This window comes from Oncorhynchus clarkii, chromosome 3 (assembly GCF_045791955.1).
Source record: "Oncorhynchus clarkii lewisi isolate Uvic-CL-2024 chromosome 3, UVic_Ocla_1.0, whole genome shotgun sequence".
Lineage (NCBI taxonomy): Eukaryota > Metazoa > Chordata > Actinopteri > Salmoniformes > Salmonidae > Oncorhynchus > Oncorhynchus clarkii.
The window spans coordinates 45,368,778-45,388,069 of NC_092149.1; the positions used below are offsets into that span (position 1 = coordinate 45,368,778).

The 19,292-nt window shown below is 39.3% G+C and overlaps 1 protein-coding gene across 1 annotated transcript; it reads right to left on the reverse strand.

Moving 5' to 3' along the window:
* Positions 1-3,064: 3,064 nt before the first annotated feature.
* LOC139405991 (P2Y receptor family member 8) lies at positions 3,065-9,526 on the reverse strand. Its single transcript, XM_071148448.1, has 3 exons — positions 9,425-9,526; positions 4,630-4,948; positions 3,065-4,492 (listed from the first exon to the last, which is right to left on the reverse strand). Exons 2-3 carry the CDS (start codon positions 4,920-4,922, stop codon positions 3,733-3,735), a joined length of 1,053 nt encoding a protein of 350 aa, XP_071004549.1. The 5' UTR covers positions 4,923-4,948; positions 9,425-9,526; the 3' UTR covers positions 3,065-3,732.
* Between the last annotated feature and the right edge of the window lie 9,766 nt (positions 9,527-19,292).

The following is a 19,292-nucleotide window of genomic DNA, read 5'->3' on the forward strand; positions in this document are numbered from 1 at the left end:
ACTCCTTTGCATAGTTGATCAGGCTGTTGATTGTGGCCTATGGAATGTTGTCCCACTTCTCTTCAATGGCTGTGCAAAGTTGCTGGATGCTGGCAGTAACTGGAACACGATGTAAAGTTTTCTTAACGCTCTCTCTATCCCTTATCCCTCTATCCTGTTAAGTGTGTTCAGGTTGGTTGGATTCGCCCACGCCTGATCTTAATCTTAATCTTAACAATTTCCTTTGAAACAAGCACTTATTTGAATAGACAAAAATTAACAGCTTTGTATGCATAAAAAAACATTGCATTCTATCTCCATTCTGATGGTGCAGTGAACTAATTCCATAGATAGAGAACAGAGATTATAGGTTTGAATCTCACGACTGCTGTGTCCCAATTTTGGGGTTTTCATGATTAACACCTAAGGAAATTAATTTCCATGTGTTCTAAAAAAAGATAGCAGTGTTATTGAAGTTACTCATTAAGTTGGTCGTCAAAAATGTAAATATAAATGACCAAACATACACTATACAGCACATTTGGAAAGTATTCAGACCCCTTGACTTATTCCACATTTTGTTACGTTACAGCCGTATTCTAAAATGAATTAAATAGATTTTTTCCCCCCCTCATCAATCTACACAAAATACCCCAAAATGACAAAGCAAAAGCAGGATTAGACATTTTTGAAAATGTTTAACAAAAAAAAACATATCATATTTACAGAATTATTCAGACCCTTTACTCAGTACTTTGTTGAAGCACCTAGCAGCGATTACATCCTTGAGTCTTCTTGGGTATGATGCTGCAAGCTTGGCACACCTGTATTTGGGGAGTTTCTCCCATTTTTCTCTGCAGATTCTCTCAAGCTCTAAGGTTGGATGGGAAGCATTGCTGCACAGCTATTTTCAGGTCTCTCCAGAGTTCAATTCCGGGCTCTGGCTGGGCCACTCAACAACATTCAGAGAATTGTCCCGAAGCTACGCCAGAGTTGTCTTGTCTGTGTGTTTAGGGTCGTTGTCCTGTTGGAAGGTGAAACTTCGCCCCAGTCTGAGTTCCTGAGAACTCTGGAGCAGGTTTTCATCAAGGATCTCTCTGTACTTTTCTCTGTTCATCTTTCCCTCAATCCTGACTAGTCTCCCAGTACCTGCCGTTGAAAAACATCCCCACAGCATGATCCCCCTCCCCCCCCGATGCGTCACCGTAGAGATGGTGCCAAGTTTCCTCCAGACATGACATTTGACTTTCAGGCCAAATAGTTAAATCTTGGTTTCATCAGATCAAAGAATCTTGTTTCTCATGGTCTGAGTCCTTCAGATGCCTTTTGGCAAACTCCAAGCAGGCTGTCATCTGATTCTGTTACTGAGTTTGGGTAATCCAAATGTTACGTTACTGATTACAATTTTTGGGCAGGTAACTAGTAACTGTAACAGATTACATTTAGAAAGTAACCTACCCAACCCTGTAAATCAGACATGATTACTCGTACTGTAACAAATCTTAATATACATTTTCAAAACACTATCAAGTCTCATATGCAAACATACTCAGATCAACCACATGGTGGCGCTATAAGCGGAACACAATAACTATCTGTTTGACAGAGTCATGGAATTTGGCACACATGCTCAGGGATGTGAGTATAGCTAACCTGTAGAGTATGGTTGTGTTTGGCCTCATGGTGGCGCTGTTGGAAGAAGGTGAGCAACATTTTTCACTAGAATCTTTGAAAGGAAAATTAGTTATTATTTGTATTCATTTAACATTTATTCAACTAGGCAAGTCAGTTAAGAACAAATTCTTATTTACGATGACGGCCTACAGAGGCCAAACCCGGACGGGACGACGCTGGGCCAATTGTGCACCGCCCTATGGGACCCCCAATCATGGCCGGTTGTCATACAGCCTGGAATTGAACCAGGGTGTCTGTAGTGATGCCTCAAGCACTGAGATGCAGTGCCTTAGACCGCTGCGCCACTCGGGAGGTTTGAGATGGGCCTATAATTTTTAAGATCATCTGGATCAAGATCAGTTTTTTTAAGGAGTGGTTTAGTTACAGCCAGTTGTTTTCTAGATATTGTTGTTTAGATTTTCAATATATATTATACACTGGCAACAGCCAAAATAAATAACCTAGGAATCAGGCTTAACCTGTCATATCTGAACATACACAGGTAGGGCAAGACTACACAGCCTTCCCTTAAAGGTGAAAACACATCCACCGAATTATGGCCTGCCCGTTCGCTGACTGCGTGGTGTGTTTTAGGGACCACCCCGCCAGTGGGCGTCTGACTGCCAAATCGTTTTGCAAATTACAGCAGGCACTCTGTTTAGACTTGTGGTAAGTACTTTCGGCCGTGCTGAGAAACCAATACAAATCTGAATCACAGGACTTCAAAAATATACATATGCACTTCCAAAGATCATTTCTATATCCATCAAGGCTTGAGTATAACATTTAATCACAGTTTCTAAATTGAACACTTCATAATTTTCTTTCAACTCACAGTTTTGACCTCAATCATAACACAGAGGCCATATAGCCCTAGGCCTCTTTCTATCCATGCTCAGATGTGTGTGCTCTCAACATTAGAAAGGACGAAGAAACCAGACAAATGCAAACTTTGAGCGCTCCAAACTAACGACATTGGGGAAAATGACTGGAAACTTCTACATTGAATGAAATAAACCAAAACGTATTTCTGACAAGTGTAGCATAGTTTGTGAGATCTGAAAACAACTTGTCCCCTCTGAGAATTAGAACGGTAAATTCATATGCATATATATTTCAGGAAAGAACAAAGATTAGCGATGTAACCAAACCATAACGGTCTAGATTACTGGGAAATTATGGTGATTAACAGTAAATGCATTACTGGTGATATAATTTGCTGGGAATCAATAAACATTGAACAAACAAAGTGTATACTTAATAATTCACATAATGAAATAATGAATTTGCCCGAATTGGCAGGAGGCAGAGAGCACATTGGTGGTGAAAGGAGCCTAGCTCTCACTTCGCCACACTATCTTATTCCTATCTTTATGCAAGTTGCAACATTCCTTCGCAAAATATATAACCCTTTTTTTTTTTTTTTTTTTAAATCTTTTTTTTTACTAAGGCCAAGATTCAATCATATTAAGCTGAGGTTTTGGCAGTGTCGGAGGTGGAACTGCATTGGAGCTGTCAAATTAGTGAGCAGCGGCTCTTGCAATCACTGTCAGGAAAGCAACACCCGCCCTACTTCCGTTAGAAGTTCAGAGCGAGTGTAGGCTTTATATAAATAATTACTTTCAAATTGAAAAATCATTCAACTAAATTCTATCATCTTAAACCAGGTGTCGATTACATCTCACATTCCAGTGTTCAAACTTGTAAACAAGGCTGCAAATGATTTCTGTTAATGCGAAATCATTTTCAATGTTAATGCGAAATCACTTGCAATGTCCTCTTTAGGTTTTACTGCCAGGAGCGACTTGTGGATTTATCAGCTCTAACTCAGTTCCACCTCTGACAGCATCAAAACAACAGCTATGCCGATGTCGGCAAAAGCAGATCTGATTGAATAGAGCCCTAACTTTGGAAATGCAGAAGCACCGTCTGTCCTGGTTTGTTAATCTATATACAGCACACAAAAACATTCCATCCTGTGAAATAATTGTGAAATGTCATTTGACCCAACACGAGACATTGCGACATGTCATCTCGGTTGTCATCTGCCCTCTCTCTTCACTTTACAGGCAACGTTTTTTAACAGTGTTGTTTAACAGAAACTCTGCCGTTTTCTCCGCCCTGTCCCCCAGACACATACTGGGCAGAGTACAGGCTCTCTCGGTGCGGGTCTGTCTTCCCTGTGTCCAGACTGCTCAGTGTTCTCAGCCTTAGCATCTGCCTCAGCTTTTGACGGAACTCCCTAGAGGCAAAGTAGTAGATGAAGGGGTCGAGGCAGCTGTTGAGGCAACTGAGGGAAAGAGTCAGCTTGTAGGCCATGTAGAGGGAGTCCCCGTAGAAGAGCCTCCGGATGGTGTGAGCCAGGAGGAGGATGTTGTTGGGAGCAAAGCAAAGTATGAAGACCGTTAGGACGGTGACGGCAAGACGGATAGCTTTCTCTTTCTGGTTGGTCTTGGAAACTCGGGCCAGCTTGCGGATAATGCCGACGTAGCAGAATACAGTGATGCAGAACGGGATGAGGAAAAGGATCACAAACAGGGTAAGGAGGAAAGCAGCCCAGGCCTCCATCGATGGAAGCATGTCCCTCTTCAGAACGTCAAAGCAGGTGGTGATCCCGAGTTCTGGGACGTGGAACGTCAGGTCGGTTGTCATTAATGGGTACAGGACAGATAGGACGACTGTCCACATGGCCAAACAGCCGATAACAGCAAATGACTTCCTTTCCCTGGTCTCACGGAAGAGCATGGGCCAACAGATGCCCAGGTAGCGGTCTCCACTGATGGCGGTCATAGTTAGAATTGAGCAGTACATGTTGGCAAAGAACACCAGGGTCAGGAGCCTATGAAAGATCAGAATATATTTAATCGTTATTCATCTGTGACAAAAGAAAGTTGTTGGCTCAGGGCATGGAAAAGACATCTTTCTCAATGAGACTAATCAGGATAAATAAAGGATTCAAAAAATTAACAAGAATACCTGCATACGCCCGGGCCCAGGCTCCAATTATGCCCCTGCATCTGATATTTGATCTGGAAGGGCAGGACGAGGCCCAAGACCAGGTCAGTCAGGGTCAGGTTTATCATGAAGATAATGGAGGGGGTTTTGGGAGAGGTACGGAAGAGGAGAAGCCACATGGAGAGGCCATTTCCTGTCAGGTTGATGACGGTGACCACGATGTAGATGATGGAGATAGCAGTGCTTGCTGTCGTGTTCTGGAACAGGGACAATGTGATGTTGTCCAGTTTGGTGCTGTTGGTACTCCATGCCATGGTGACAATGACTTCACACAGACTACCTATGATCAGACAGACATTTAGATTATGTAAAATTATAGAATTGTCTTGTCTGTAGCCCAATGTACTAGCTAGTGTCACGTGGGATCTGAACTTTTCTTTTAAAACAAGAATTGGCAGACAATAATGTGCCAATGAATTACTCCCTAATAGGGTAATTTTATTCCTTCTTTAATAAGGACAACAGTTTTCAGTTGTGCTAACACAATTAAAAAAGGGTTTTCTAATGATCCATTAGCCTTTTAAAATGATAAACTTGTATTCGCTAACACAACGTGCCATTGGATCACAGGAGTGATGGTTGCTGATAAAGGGCCTCTGTACGTCTATATAGATATTCCATCAAAAATCTGCTGTGTCCAGCTACAATAGTCATGTACGACATTACCAATGTCTACACTGAATTTCATGTTATTTTTAAATGGACAAAAAATTTGTTTTTCTTTCAAAACAAGAACATTTCTAAGTGACCCCAGACTTTTGAACGGTAGTATATATAAGGTTGAAGTCAGAGGTTTACATACACCTTAGCCAAATACATTTAAATTCGGTTTTTCACAAGTCCTGCCATTTAATCCTAGTAAAAATTCCCTATCTTAGGTCAGTTAGGATCACCACTTTATTTTAAGAATGTGAAATGCCAGAATAATAGTAGAGTGATTTATTTCAACTTCTATTTCTTTCCTCACATTCCCAGTGGGTCAGAAGTTTACATACACTCAATTAGTTCTTGGTAGCATCGCCTTTAAATTGTTTAACTTTGGTTAAAAGTTTTGGGTAGCCTTCCACAAGCTTCCCACAATAAGTTGGGTGAATGTTGGCCCATTCCTCCTGACAGAGCTGGTGTAACTGAGTCAGGTTTGTAGGCTTCCGTGCTTGCCCACACTTTTTCAGTTCTGCCCTCAAAATATCTATAGGATTTAGGTCAGGGCTTTGTGGTGGCCACTCCAATACCTTGACTTTGTTGTCCTTAAGTCATTTTGCCACAGCTTTGGAAGTATGCTAGGGGTAATTGTCCATTTGGAAGAACCATTTGCGACCAAGCTTTAACTTCCTGACTGATGTCTTGAGATGTTGCTTCAATGTAGCCACATCATTTTCTTCCCTCATGATGCCATCTATTTTGTGAAGTGCACCAGTCCCTCCTGCAGCAAAGCACCCCCACAACATGATGCTGCCACCCCCGTGCTTCACGGTTGGGATGGTGTTCTTCGGCTTGCAAGCCTCCCCCTTTTTCCTCCAAACATAACGATGGTCTTTATGGCCAAACTGTTATATTTTTGTTTCATCAGACCAGAGGACATTTCTCCAAAAAGTATGACCTTTGTCCCATGAGCAGTTGCAAACCATAGTCTGGCTTTTTTATGGCGGGAGTAGTGGCTTCTTCCTTGCTGAGCGGCCTTTCAGGTTATGTCGACATAGGACTCATTTTACTGTGGATATAGATACTTTTGTACCTTTTTCCTCCAGCATCTTCACAAGGTCCTGGGATTGATTTGCACTTTTCACACCAAAGCACGTTCATCTCTAGGAGATAGAACGCGTCTCTTTCCTGAGCAGGATGATGGCTGCCTGGTCCCATGGTGTTTATACTTGCGTACTATTGTTTGTACAGATGAACTTGGTACCTTCAGGCGTTAGGAAATTGCTCCCAAGGATGAACCAGACTTGTGGAGGTCTACACTTTTTTGTCTGAGGTCTTGGCTGATTTCTTTTGATTTTCCCATTATGTCTAGCAAAGGGGGACTGAGTTTGAAGGTAGGCCTTGAAATACATTCACAGGTACACCTCCAATTGACTCAAATGATGTCAATTAGCCTACCAGAAGCTTCTAATGCCATGACATAATTTTCTGGAATTTTCCAAGCTGTTTAAAGGCATAGTCAACTTAGTGTTTGTAAACTTCTGACCCACTGGAATTGTGATACAGTGAATTATAAGTGAAATAATCTGTCTGTAAACAATTGTTGGAAAAATTACTTTTGTCATGCACAAAGTAGCTGTTCGAACCAACTTGCTAAAACTATAGATTGTTTATAAGAAATGTGTGGAGTGGTTGAAAAACGAGTTTTATAGACTTAAACCGAAATGTATGTAAACTTCTGACTACAACTGTATTAAAAAACATTTCTAAAACCTGTTTTTGCTTTGTCATTATGGTGTATTGTGTGAAGATTGAGTAGAAAAAATGATTTAATCAATTTTAGAACAATGCTCTAACGTAACAAAATGTTGAAAAGGTCAAGGGGTCTGAAGATTTCAGAATGCACTGTATATCTAGGGATAACCACAAACAAAATCGGTGAATGCAGATGCTTCTGAAGCTAAGAAAAATGTGTTGGCATGCGGAAAGAGTCTGACTTTCTGTAAATGGCAGTCAAAGAGAAGAACAATAAATGTTGTCCACCAAACGCTTATTTAGGCCAGGGTTTCCCAAACTCTGTCCTTTGCATCCCCCCCCCCCCCCCCCCTCCCCCCCAACACAGCTGATTCAAATAATAAAAGCTTGATGATGAGTTCGTTATTTGAATCAGCTGTGTAATGCCAGGGCTAAAACCAAAATGTGCACACAAGGGGGGCCCCAGGACAGAGTTTGGGAAACTCTGATTTAGACCCAATCACGATCTCTTCAGAGCAAGTTATTACATATAGTCCCGTTTTAACATTCTCTATGAAATTGACTTTTTAAGTTATGTATGATTACATGCAGTAAGCTTTGAAATTATAGATGAATGTCCATTTGAATGTGGTAAAAAGTCATTACATTTTGATGATGGCAGTATGATAAACAAAAGAAAATATACATTTACAGCTAATTGTTGAAATGTTTATGTTTGCTTTTTTAAAGTATTATTATTACATTTGCAATATGTAACTTTTTTGGTGACCTGACCAAATTCACTTAAAAATGTGAGTTATAGAACTGTCATTCTTATTGAAAGCAAGTCTAAGAAGTGGTAGATCTGTTCTATGTGCTCTATTTTTATGCTTCCAGTTCTTAATTTTAATTTTGTGTCTTTTACTTTCGGTTTTGTACACCAGTTTCAAACCTTTAAAAATACAATATTTTTGTGTAATTAAAATATTTCATAGTGGTTTAGATGGTACAATGATTCTCTACTACATCTATTACTTATTTTATCACATAAACTGAAATAAGGCAAACCTTTCAAATTATAGCAACCAGGAAATGGGGGAGCGATTTCTGCATATTGCACCTTTAAAGGACCAAAATAACTCAAAGTCTCTAAATGTATAAGTAGTTGCAAACATGCAAATTAAGCCTAAAATGCAATTTAAACTTTACTATTTACCATTACTATTTACCATTACTATTTAAACTTTCTCTTACTGAAAGCCAATATTAGGCTATACCATCGATAAATTGAAATATCATCACGTCTAGAACAGCCTTCCACCCGAAAGTCAATTCTGAATGAAAAAAGTATTAAAGGGGACAGTTAAAAACTAAGCCTGTGCTAATAGTCCTCTGGAACCACATTAATTCTGGGAAATAACATAACTGAGGATATCTTGTAATACTAGTCCTGTGCAAATAGGGCTTTAGGCAACAACAACTATTGTGTATGATGAACTGTATCATGTATTATAGGTGTTAGTATAAAAATATTGTCTATAAAATCATTTTTTTTTGCATTGAGTGTGATATTTTTCTATTCTTGTGGTGAAAATAATGTGTTTTTGGCTCTGGAGTGAACTTCCCATTGTAAAATACTACAACACTAGCACACACCACAAGGACTAAATACACTTTCACCCAAACATATTGAGGGTGTTAATAACCACAAACCAAATGTGACTGTGTCTGCTGACGCTTTCTATATACTATAGAACACATTTCCAGTGTTGTACAAAATATGAAATTCCAAAAGTGGATGAAATTCCAACAGTGCATCTTGGCTCTTGCACAGTAAATCCAACCTCCATGTGCAAGTGAAGTGGCACTCTAACCTTATATGAACTATTTAACCAAAACACAAGCTTTGCCAAAAGTAAATAGCACAGGTACTGTATGCATCTAAACAGAATGCCTTCATTCTAACTTCAAATATAGAACGTAATATATCTGAACATTATCCCTATTTCTGAGACAAGGTACTCTGAATTGAAACAAAGAACAATGACATATTTTAGGCTAAATCTTTATCAATCTCGAATTGAGATTTTGGACATTAACAGTTCAAATTGAAGTATCTTTGTATTAAGGGCTCCCGAGTAGCGCAGTGGTCTAAGGCACTGCATCTCAGTGTTAGATGGATGAATCCAGGCTGTATCACAACCGGTCGTGAATGGGAGTCCCATAGGGCGACACACAGTTGGCCCAGTGTCGTCCGGGTTTGGCCAGTGTAGGCCGTCATTTCAAATAAGAATTTGTTCTTAACTGACTTGCCTAGTTAAATAAAGGTTACAATTAAAAATGTAAAAAGTGTAAAGCAAAGAGACAGAGCAGTACTTACCTCTGAGAATACACAGACTTGATTCAGAGAGGGGCGGTTGGGGGATGGATGCATTGTACTGTAGCAGGTCAGGAAACGGGTGCACGTTACTGTCGAATAAGGGAAGTGCGTCATGTCTTCATATCCAACTGCCATAGGCAGACAAAACTAGTAAACAAGGTGTAATAATGTATGTGCACTCTGTTTCTGTTTGGTATTTGCTTTCCTTTTATTAGGTAAGTTGATTCAGGATACATTTCAATTACAACAACGACCTGGAAAAAAAGTGTGCGTGTGCAATAATTAAATTAGCTCTTGCACGCCTTGTATACAATGCCATTTCTTTTTTATAGGACTCATTTTAATGCCAAAAGGTTACATCCACAAAACTTAGTGCACTGTGTTCATAACAGATTGTAGTTTTGGGAACAGAAAACTGTATTGAGATCGGGCTTATTTCAACTAGAAAATCAGAATGTCGGCCCAGTTCCATATCCAGACGCCTCACAAGTCCTCAAATGGCAGCTTCATTAAATAGTACCCGCAAAACACCAGTCTCAATGTCAACATTGAAGAGGCGACTCGGGGATGCTGGCCTTCTAGGCAGAGTTACTCTGTCCAGTGTCTGTGTTCTTTTGCCCATCTTCATTTTTATTTTTATTATCCAGTCTGAGATACGGATTTTTCTTTACTCTGCCTAGAAAGCCAGCATCCCGGAGTCGCCTCTTCACTGTTAACGTTGAGACTGGTGTTTTGCGGGTACTATTTAATGAAGCTGCCAGTTGGGGACTGTTTCTCAAACTAGACACTCATGTACTTGTCCTCTAGCTCAGTTGTGCACCGGAGCCTCCCACTCCTGTTTCTATTCTGGTTAGAGACAGTTTGCGCTGTTCTGTGAAGGGCGTAGTAAACTGCGTTGTATTTTAACTTCAGTTTCTTGGCAATAACTCCCATGGAATAGCCTTAATTTCTCAGAACAAGAATAGACTGATGAGTATCAGAAGAAAGCTCTTTTGAGCCTGTAATCGAACCCATAAATGTTGATGCTCCAGATACTCAACTAGTCTAAGTAAGGCCAGTTTTATTGCTTCTTTAATCAGAGCAACAGTTTTCAGCTGTGGTAACATAATTGCAAAATGGTTTTCTAATGATAAATTAGCCTTTTAAAATGATAAACTTGGATTAGCTAACATAACGTGCCATTAGAACACAGGAGTGATGATAATGGGCCTCTGTACGCCTATGTAGATATTCCATAAAAAATCTGCCGTTTCCAGCTACAATAGTCATTTACAACATTAACACAGTCTACACTGTATTTCTGATCAATTTGATGTTATTTTAAGGTACAAAAATGAGCTTTTCATTCACAAACAAGGACATTTCTAAGTGACTCCAAACTTTTGAATGGTAGAGTATGTGTGTAGAGTGTATGTGTTTGCGAATGCTGTGTGTGTGTGTCTCTTCACAGTCCACGCTGTTCCATAAGGTGCAGTTTTAGCAGTTTTTTTTAATAAATTCTGATTTTACTGTTTGACTGAGTTACATGATGTGGAATAGCGTTCCATGTAGTCATGGCTCTATGTAGTACTGTGTGTTTTCTGTAGTCTGTTCTGGACTGTGAAGAGACCTCTGGTGGCATGTCTTGTGGTGTAGGTATGGGTGTCTGAGCTGTGCGGTAGTTGCTTAAACAAGCACCTCTGTGATTTCAACATGTCAATACCTCTCACAAAGACAAGCAGTGATGCAATCAAGCTCTCCTCCACCCTGAGCCAGGAGAGATTGACATGCATATTATCAATTGGGTGGAGGCCGGCCTGTGGTGACTGTTTAACAGTCTCATGGCCTGGAGATTGATAAATAGATTCTGTCTCATGTGTCCCAGCTTTGACACAACTGTACTGTCACCGCCTTCTAGATGGTAGCGGGGTGAACACACCTCCAGCCTGTCAATGATTTAACCAAGCAATAGACCAGTGAGCAACAAACCCATCCTCACAACATCAATGCTAGCCAAGATATTTAGAAATAATGTCACTATATATTAACAAACAATTATATTTACAGTATATAAAATAATATTATAATAACAAATAGTACAAATAATAAGTAATAATGTAATAAACATTATTACAATATAGAGTTAAAAGGTAAGGTCGCTCTCACTCTAAAGATGCTGGTATTTTGCAGAGTTAAATTAACTATGTATCAGTAGACAGCTGCACACATGTACTTTCCCAGTTACAGTGAGGCATGTAATTGATGACTAGCATGACTTTATACACACGGCACAGCACACAGGTCTAAACATTGAACTGGAGGAGTGGATAAAAACACTATGAATGAAAAGAGAACCATGTAGAAATCTTAGGAGAACAGAGATATACTTAACACATTATAAAAAATATTTACCAAACATCTTAAAGTTGTCATGAAAGGTCACTCTTCTTGTGTTGTCACAATAACCCCATGATTATAGGATACAGTAAAAGCTGAACTCTTGCTATCAACAGGAAGACAGCCCATGCCTGCCCATGAGCAGACATCTCGTGAATCTGGTGAACAACAATGAAGAAAGCACACTGTTCTCTGTTCCCACTCCAGTCTTATAACATCACATTTCACAGTTGTAAGCAGTTAACTAGATCTTGCTCGCCAACTCTCCACACACAGATTACATATCTGACACGTCTGTGAAGAAGGTCATTCCACAAATAGAGTTCCTTTTGTGTACGTCTAAGATTGTGTGTGCATTTTGATGAAACACTGATGAAACACTCAAAGCACTGTTTTCTTTAAAAAAAATATATATATATAACCACAAGATTTTCACAATAAAAAATAAAAAAAGTCAAATCATAAAATGAATAGTCAAATCATAGAGTAAAAGCAGGTAAGCTGGTTTTACTCTTTCGGACATTTTCTATTTGTGTTTTGTAGTGAAAAACTGAGCGCGTCAAGAATAACATGTCAACACTGTTACCCATAGATAGACAGGCTAGACATTTTGTAACAAGTTCAAATATTGTTGTTAAGTTTGCATGCAATTTTCTCTCCCTGTGGCACACAACAAGCTTCAATGGTTGATTTAAGATGAAACTGGCAACCCTTTCACAGTCCACAATCACTCACTTTTATATACATTTCTCTTTATTTTAACTCTTGAGATGGGATGTTTGTTATGAAGTTGAACATGTGTTCTTTATGAAACAATGTTACAATTCGTGAAATAAATTGTTATTTTGGGCAAAATTACACTACCCAAAAGGCACACTATTCGCAGAATGACCCAGGAGCAACGTATCACCAAATGGATATGGCCCAGATATAGCAAAAGACACAGAGCAGTACTTAAGTCTGAGAATACACATACTCGAGTCAGATAAGGGTGGTTGGGGGATGGATGCATTGGTACTGTAGAGGGTCAGAAATAGTTGCAATTTACTGTAGAAAAGGGGAGGTGCGTAATATCTTCATATCCAACTATTTTGTCACCATCGGCAGGTAACACTAATAAACAAGGTGTACATAGTGCACTCTGTTCGTGTTTGGTATTTGCATTTCCTTTATTAGGTAAATTGATTGAGTACACGTTCTCCTTTATAATAACGACCTAGAAAAAAATTGCTGCCAACAACATTGCAAATCGCTAACATTTGGGCAGCTATTGTCAAAATATTTCTTATTATATGTGTATATACAGTAAAACACTTCCCCAAAGTGTAGTTAAATATCCGGAGTTATTTAACAATTTAGGTCTTCTCCATTAACAAACAAATATTAATGACAAGCTAGCTTGAAGTGTAACTTCTTCCCAGAGAGGTAGATAGAGACCTGCATTTGAGCCCTTATGGTGACAAAGACAGAGAAAGAAGAATCTACAGACCTCATTGGGTTGGACAACATTGAAATTGGGAGATACACACATGTGCACATCAATACATGAACATGCATATTCACATACAGTTGAAGTCGGACGTTTACATACACCTTGGCCAACTACATTTAAACTCAGTTTTTCACAATTCCTGACATTTAATCCTAGTAAAAATTCCCTTGGGTGAATTTTGGCCCATTCCTCCTGACAGAGCTGGTGTAAATGGGTCAGGTTTGTAGGCCTCCGTGCACGCCCACACTTTTTCAGTTCTGCCCACAAAATATCTATAGGATTGAGGTCAGGGCTTGGTGATGGCCACTCCAATACCTTGACTTTGTTGTCCTTGAGCCATTTTGCCACAACTTTGGAAGTATGCTTGGGGTCATTGTCCATTTGGAAGACCCATATGCGACCAAGCTTTAACTTTCTGACTGATGTCTTGAGATGTTGCTTCAATAAATCCACATCATTTTCTTCCCTCATGATGCCATCTATTTTGTGAAGTGCACCAGTCCCTCCTGCAGCAAAGCACCCCCACAACATGATAATGCCACCCCTGTGCTTCACGGTTGGGATGGTGTTCTTCGGCTTGCAAGCCTCCCCCTTTTCCTCCAAACATAGCGATGGTCATTATGGCCAAACAGTTATATTTTTGTTTCATCAGACCAGAGGACATTTCTCCAAAAAAGTACGATCTTTGTCCCCATGTGCAGTTGCAAACTGTAGTCTGGCTTTTTTATGGCAGTTTTGGAGCAGTGGTTTCTTCCTGGCTGAGCGGCCTTTAAGGTTATGTCTATACAGGACTCGTTTTACTGTGGATATAGATACTTTTGTACCTGTTTCTTCCAGCATCTTCACAAGGTCCTTTGCTGTTCTTCTGGGATTGATTTGCACTTTTCGCACCAAAGTACGTTAATCTCTAGGAGACAGAATGCGTCTCCTTCCTGAGCGGTATGACGGCTGTGTGGTCCCCAGGTGTTTACAACTTGCATACTATTGTTTTGTACAGATGAACATGGTACCTTCAGGCGTTTGGAAATTGCTCCCAAGGATGAACCAGACTTTTTGAGGTCTACAATTTATTTTCTGAGGTCTTGGCTAATTTCTTTTCATTTTCACATTTTCCCACTGAGTTTGAAGGTAGGCCTTGAAATACATCCACAGGTACACCTCCAATTGACTCAAATTATGTAAATTAGCCTTTCTCCAAGCTGTTTAAAGGCACAGTCAATTTAGTGTATGTAAACTTCTGACCCACTGGAATTGTGATACAGTGAATAAAGTGAAATAATCTGTCTGTAAACGATTGTTGGAAAAATTACTTGTGTCATGCACAAAGTAGATGTCCTAACCGACTTGCCAAAAGTATAGTTTCATAACGAGACATTTGTGGAGTGGTTGAAAAACAAGTTTTAATGACTCCAATCTCAGTGTATGTAAACTTCCGACTTCAACTGTACGTCCTACCATGCAGCTTTCACCTTTCTCACCACATCCTTTCACACCACCAGCTTGTGAGTTTTTTAACCAAGCAACACCCCACACAATGCTAGACAAATGATTTAGAAATGTCACTATATATTATAACAAACAATCATATTTACAATGTGTAAAATAATAATGCAACAATAAGTAATATTAAAAAGTAATAATGTAATTATTATTACAATATACTGTAGATCCACACATTAAGGTTGCTCTCACTCTAAAGATGCCAGTATTTTGCAGAGTTAAATTAATTATGTATCAGTAGACAGCTGTGTACATGTACTTTCATAGTTACAGCGAGGCAAGTCATTAATGGCTAGCATGACTTTATACACATGGCACACCTCACAGGTCTAAACATTAAACTGGAGGAGAGCAGAGATACGCTTAACATATAATAATAAAAAAAGTCAAGTTTTCATGAAAGGGCATGCCTCCTGTGTCGTCACAATAACTCAATGATTATAGGATACGGTAAAAGCTGAACTCTTGCTAGCAACAGGAAGACAGCCAATGCCCGCTCATGAGCAGACATCTCGTGAATCTGCTGAACAACAATGAAGAAAGCACACTATTCTCTGTTCCTACTTCAGTCTCATAACATCACATTTCACAATTGTAAGCAGTTAGGTAGATCTTGCTCGCTGACTCTCCACACACAGATTACAGATCTGACTCACATCTGTGAAGAGGGTCATTCCACAAATAGAGTGCCTTTTGTGTACATTGGTGTGTACATTTAGATGAAACACTCAAAATTTCAATAACACTGTGAATACTTTAAATTAATTTGATTTCTCTGAAAAAATGTGCACTTTCTGCATCAAAGTACGTTAATCTCTAGGAGACAGAACGCGTCTCCTTCCTGAGCGGTATGACCGCTGCGTGGTCCCATGGTGTTTACTACTTGCGTAGTATTGTTTGTACAGATGAATGTGGTACCTTCAGGCATTTGGAAATTGCTCCAGAGAATGAACCAGACTTGTGGAGGTCTACAATTATTTTTATGAGGTATTGACAGATTTTTTTGATTTTCCCATGATGTTAAGCAAAGAGGCACTGAGTTTGAAGGTAGGCCTTGAAATACATCCACAGGTACACCTCCATTTGACTCAAAGTATGTCAATTAGCCTATCAGAAGCTTCTAAAGCCATGACATCATTTTCTGGAATTTTCCAAGCTGTTTAAAGGCACAGTCAACATAGTGTATGTAAACTTCTGACCAACTGGAATTGTTTGAACAATTACTGTAACGGTTTTCTTGAGTCGAAGAAGAGGCGGACCAAAACGCAGCGTGGTTATTATTCATGGTTCTTTAATAAAGAAACTATACATGAATAGACTAACAAAACAAGAAATGTGAAAAACCGATCTGAACCCGACCGAACCCTATCTGGTGCAAACACAGAGACAGGAACAATCACCCACAAGAGACCTAAAGAATATGGCTGCCTAAATATGGTTCCCAATCAGAGACAACGATAAACTCCTGCCTCTGATTGAGAACCACTCTAGGCAACCATAGACTTACCTAGAGTACTACTCTAACCACAATCCCATAACTACAAACAACCCCAGACAAAACAAACCACATAAATCCCCATGTCACACCCTGGCCTAACCAAAATAATAACAAAAACACAGAATACTAAGGCCAGGGCGTGACAATTACTTGTGTCATGCACAAAGTAAATGTCCTAACCGACATGCCAAAACTATAGTTTGTTAACAAGAAATTTGTGGAGTGGTTGAAAAATGAGTTTTAATGACTCCAACCTAAGTGTATGTTAACTTCCGACAACTGTAGATAAAGAACTGCATTTGAGCCCTTATGTTGATAAAGACAGAGAATCTACAGATCTCATTGTATTGGATAACATTGAAATTAGGAGATAGGCACATACACACGTGTGTACGTCAATACATGAGCACGCATGAGTTCTTTATTCCTGTCTGCACGATGTACTGAGAACCCAGATAGTTGAATAGACGGGGAAAGAATATCCAGAGGCAGCCATGTTTCCATGAAACAGAGTATGTTTACAATCCCTTTTGTCTCTCTGGAAGGAGATCCTCGCCCTGAGCGCGTCTACTTTATTATCTAGAGATTGAACATTACCGAGTAATATACTCGGAAGCGGTGGATGGAACACCGGAGTGATTACGTTACGAGAGAGAGACTTTACATTACAAGAGAGAGATGTCATCAGAGAGCACAACAGGACACTGTACTGTCTTCACTCGGTTTGTTTACATTATTAAAACATTTTTATTAAATCGATTTTAATCCCAACTAAAGTTTTGTTACGAAGGATTCCACAACGCGGTTAGCCTTTACAGCTGAGACTGCAAGTTTGTGTTTCTTTTTCTTTTGGCGTCAATTCTGCGAGTGCTAGCTGGCAGTACTACAGACACCTGTCATCGTCGTGGGAAAGACTCATTGTTATCTTCTCGTAAAACAACTGGTTGCAGTATAGAGCCAATCTGGATACCAATCAGATCCTGAGGGAAATAGACATACCAACAGCTTTAAGCTATGTATGGGGGAACAACATACTCCTTCGTGGAAAGATCTGACCACCTCACAAAATAGCTTTAACCTGACTAAAAAAGAATGACAGATTCATCTACAGACACGGACAATTTACTTACCATTGAGGTAGAGGCTAGTGCTCTGGCTGGAATCCATGCAACAGTGGAAAAGTTGTGTGAGGAGGTAGCAGGACCGAGGGGGAGTTTGGAGTTCAGCCAGAGTGAAATTCTCAAGCTCCAAAGAGAAAACAAGGCACTCACAGCCAAGGTAAAAATACACGATTCCAACATGGATTGTCTACTCAGGGAAAACAGGGTGATGAAGGAGACGCTACTAGACATACAAAGTCGTAGCATGCGTGAAAATATAATTTGTTCCCTGGTATTCCTGAAGACGCATCCAATAATCAAGAGGGCGCGAACAGAGAATTCATGAAATCCGCATTGAAACTTCCTATAGAGACTGTAAACAGGGTGGCTTTCCACCGAGTACACAGACTTGGAGCTCGGAGCGACATGACCAAGGGTCCCCGACCGATCATCGCCAAATTTGAACACTACCAACAAAAAGAGCTGATCAAAAACAGAGGAAGGGAGCTTAAAAGGACCAAATTCGGTCTCAATAACCAATTTCCAAAGGAGATAAACGAACGTCTAAAGAGACTGTATAAGGTACAAAGACAACAAAGGATGGATGGTAGGCGTGCCTTTATCATTGTGGACAAACTCTTTATAGATGGACAGCTTTTCCCGAGACAGTTCCATAACACCGTGGCTGTAGTACATTCTACAGGGACTTCAGGTTACGAAAAAAAAGAAGGTATGGGAACTGTTTAAAATATCTGAACATTATGAAGTGGATATGAACACAAACGTACTCAATTACATGCTTGCTTACACATACGGACTTATACACACCTGATCTCGCTCTCTTTTTTCACTCTCTTTTCTCTCCCTCTCTATTGTCGAGAACTGTTTTATAATTTAATGTGTTTATTGTTTGTCTCTTTTTTATGTATTTGTCTACAAGTTTATATATGTTTACAACAAGCAAGGGGAAGATATCAAAATATGGGCATTGGGGAATAATAACATATTGTACGGAATACATTTGTACTGTAGTGAAGCCGTCTCTAGAGTAATGCAAGGTATCTCATGATCATGTGAAACGTCAATTGCTATGGAAATGCTGGGATGTGTTTTTCAATTAATGTTAAAGGTAATTATGATGCAACTATGATGGTGATACGATATGGATTACAATTATGAATATTAAGGCTATTCGCACACATAGACACTCAAACATGCAATTTGGCAGTTATTTCTTATTTGGACATCACACATTATAGTCTTACTCTTATACAGACATCATACACACTCATTATATCATATCCAATATCATACACATCAACCTAGATTTGTTACACACATAATTTGTCTCAATTTTCTAACATCTGTGGCTTTGGCTCACAGGCAAACAGGCAAGGGAATAAAAACAAATATTGCTAGAACCTATATCTTGAATTCTAAATATCAGACATTTGAAAGCTCTAGTTTTGACCTTCATAATATCTCTGATGGCAGTAACTTTATAAGCACAAATTATGGTCAATTTAGACTGAGAATAGTATCTAGTTATAGTAAGGGGTGAAATAAGTACAGCTAGTTATAATTGTGCAAAATGAGCAAAAAATATGAGCAAAAAATATTTTGCTTTATCTGGGATGCTAAACCAGACAAAATAAAATTAGCCTATCTATATAATGAATATGAATTGGGTGGGTTGAGATGATTAAATATAAAAAGCACTAAAACTCTCTCTAAAAGCTTCACTCATTCAAAAGTTTTATTCGAACCCTAAATGGTTCTCAAGTAGATTAATAAGAAAAGCTCATCCATTGTTAAAAAATTGCCTTTTTGCAGATTGCCATGTCTCATTTCCGATTAATTGAAAATTATACTTTGAAAAAAGTATCTGTCTTTTTCAAACAA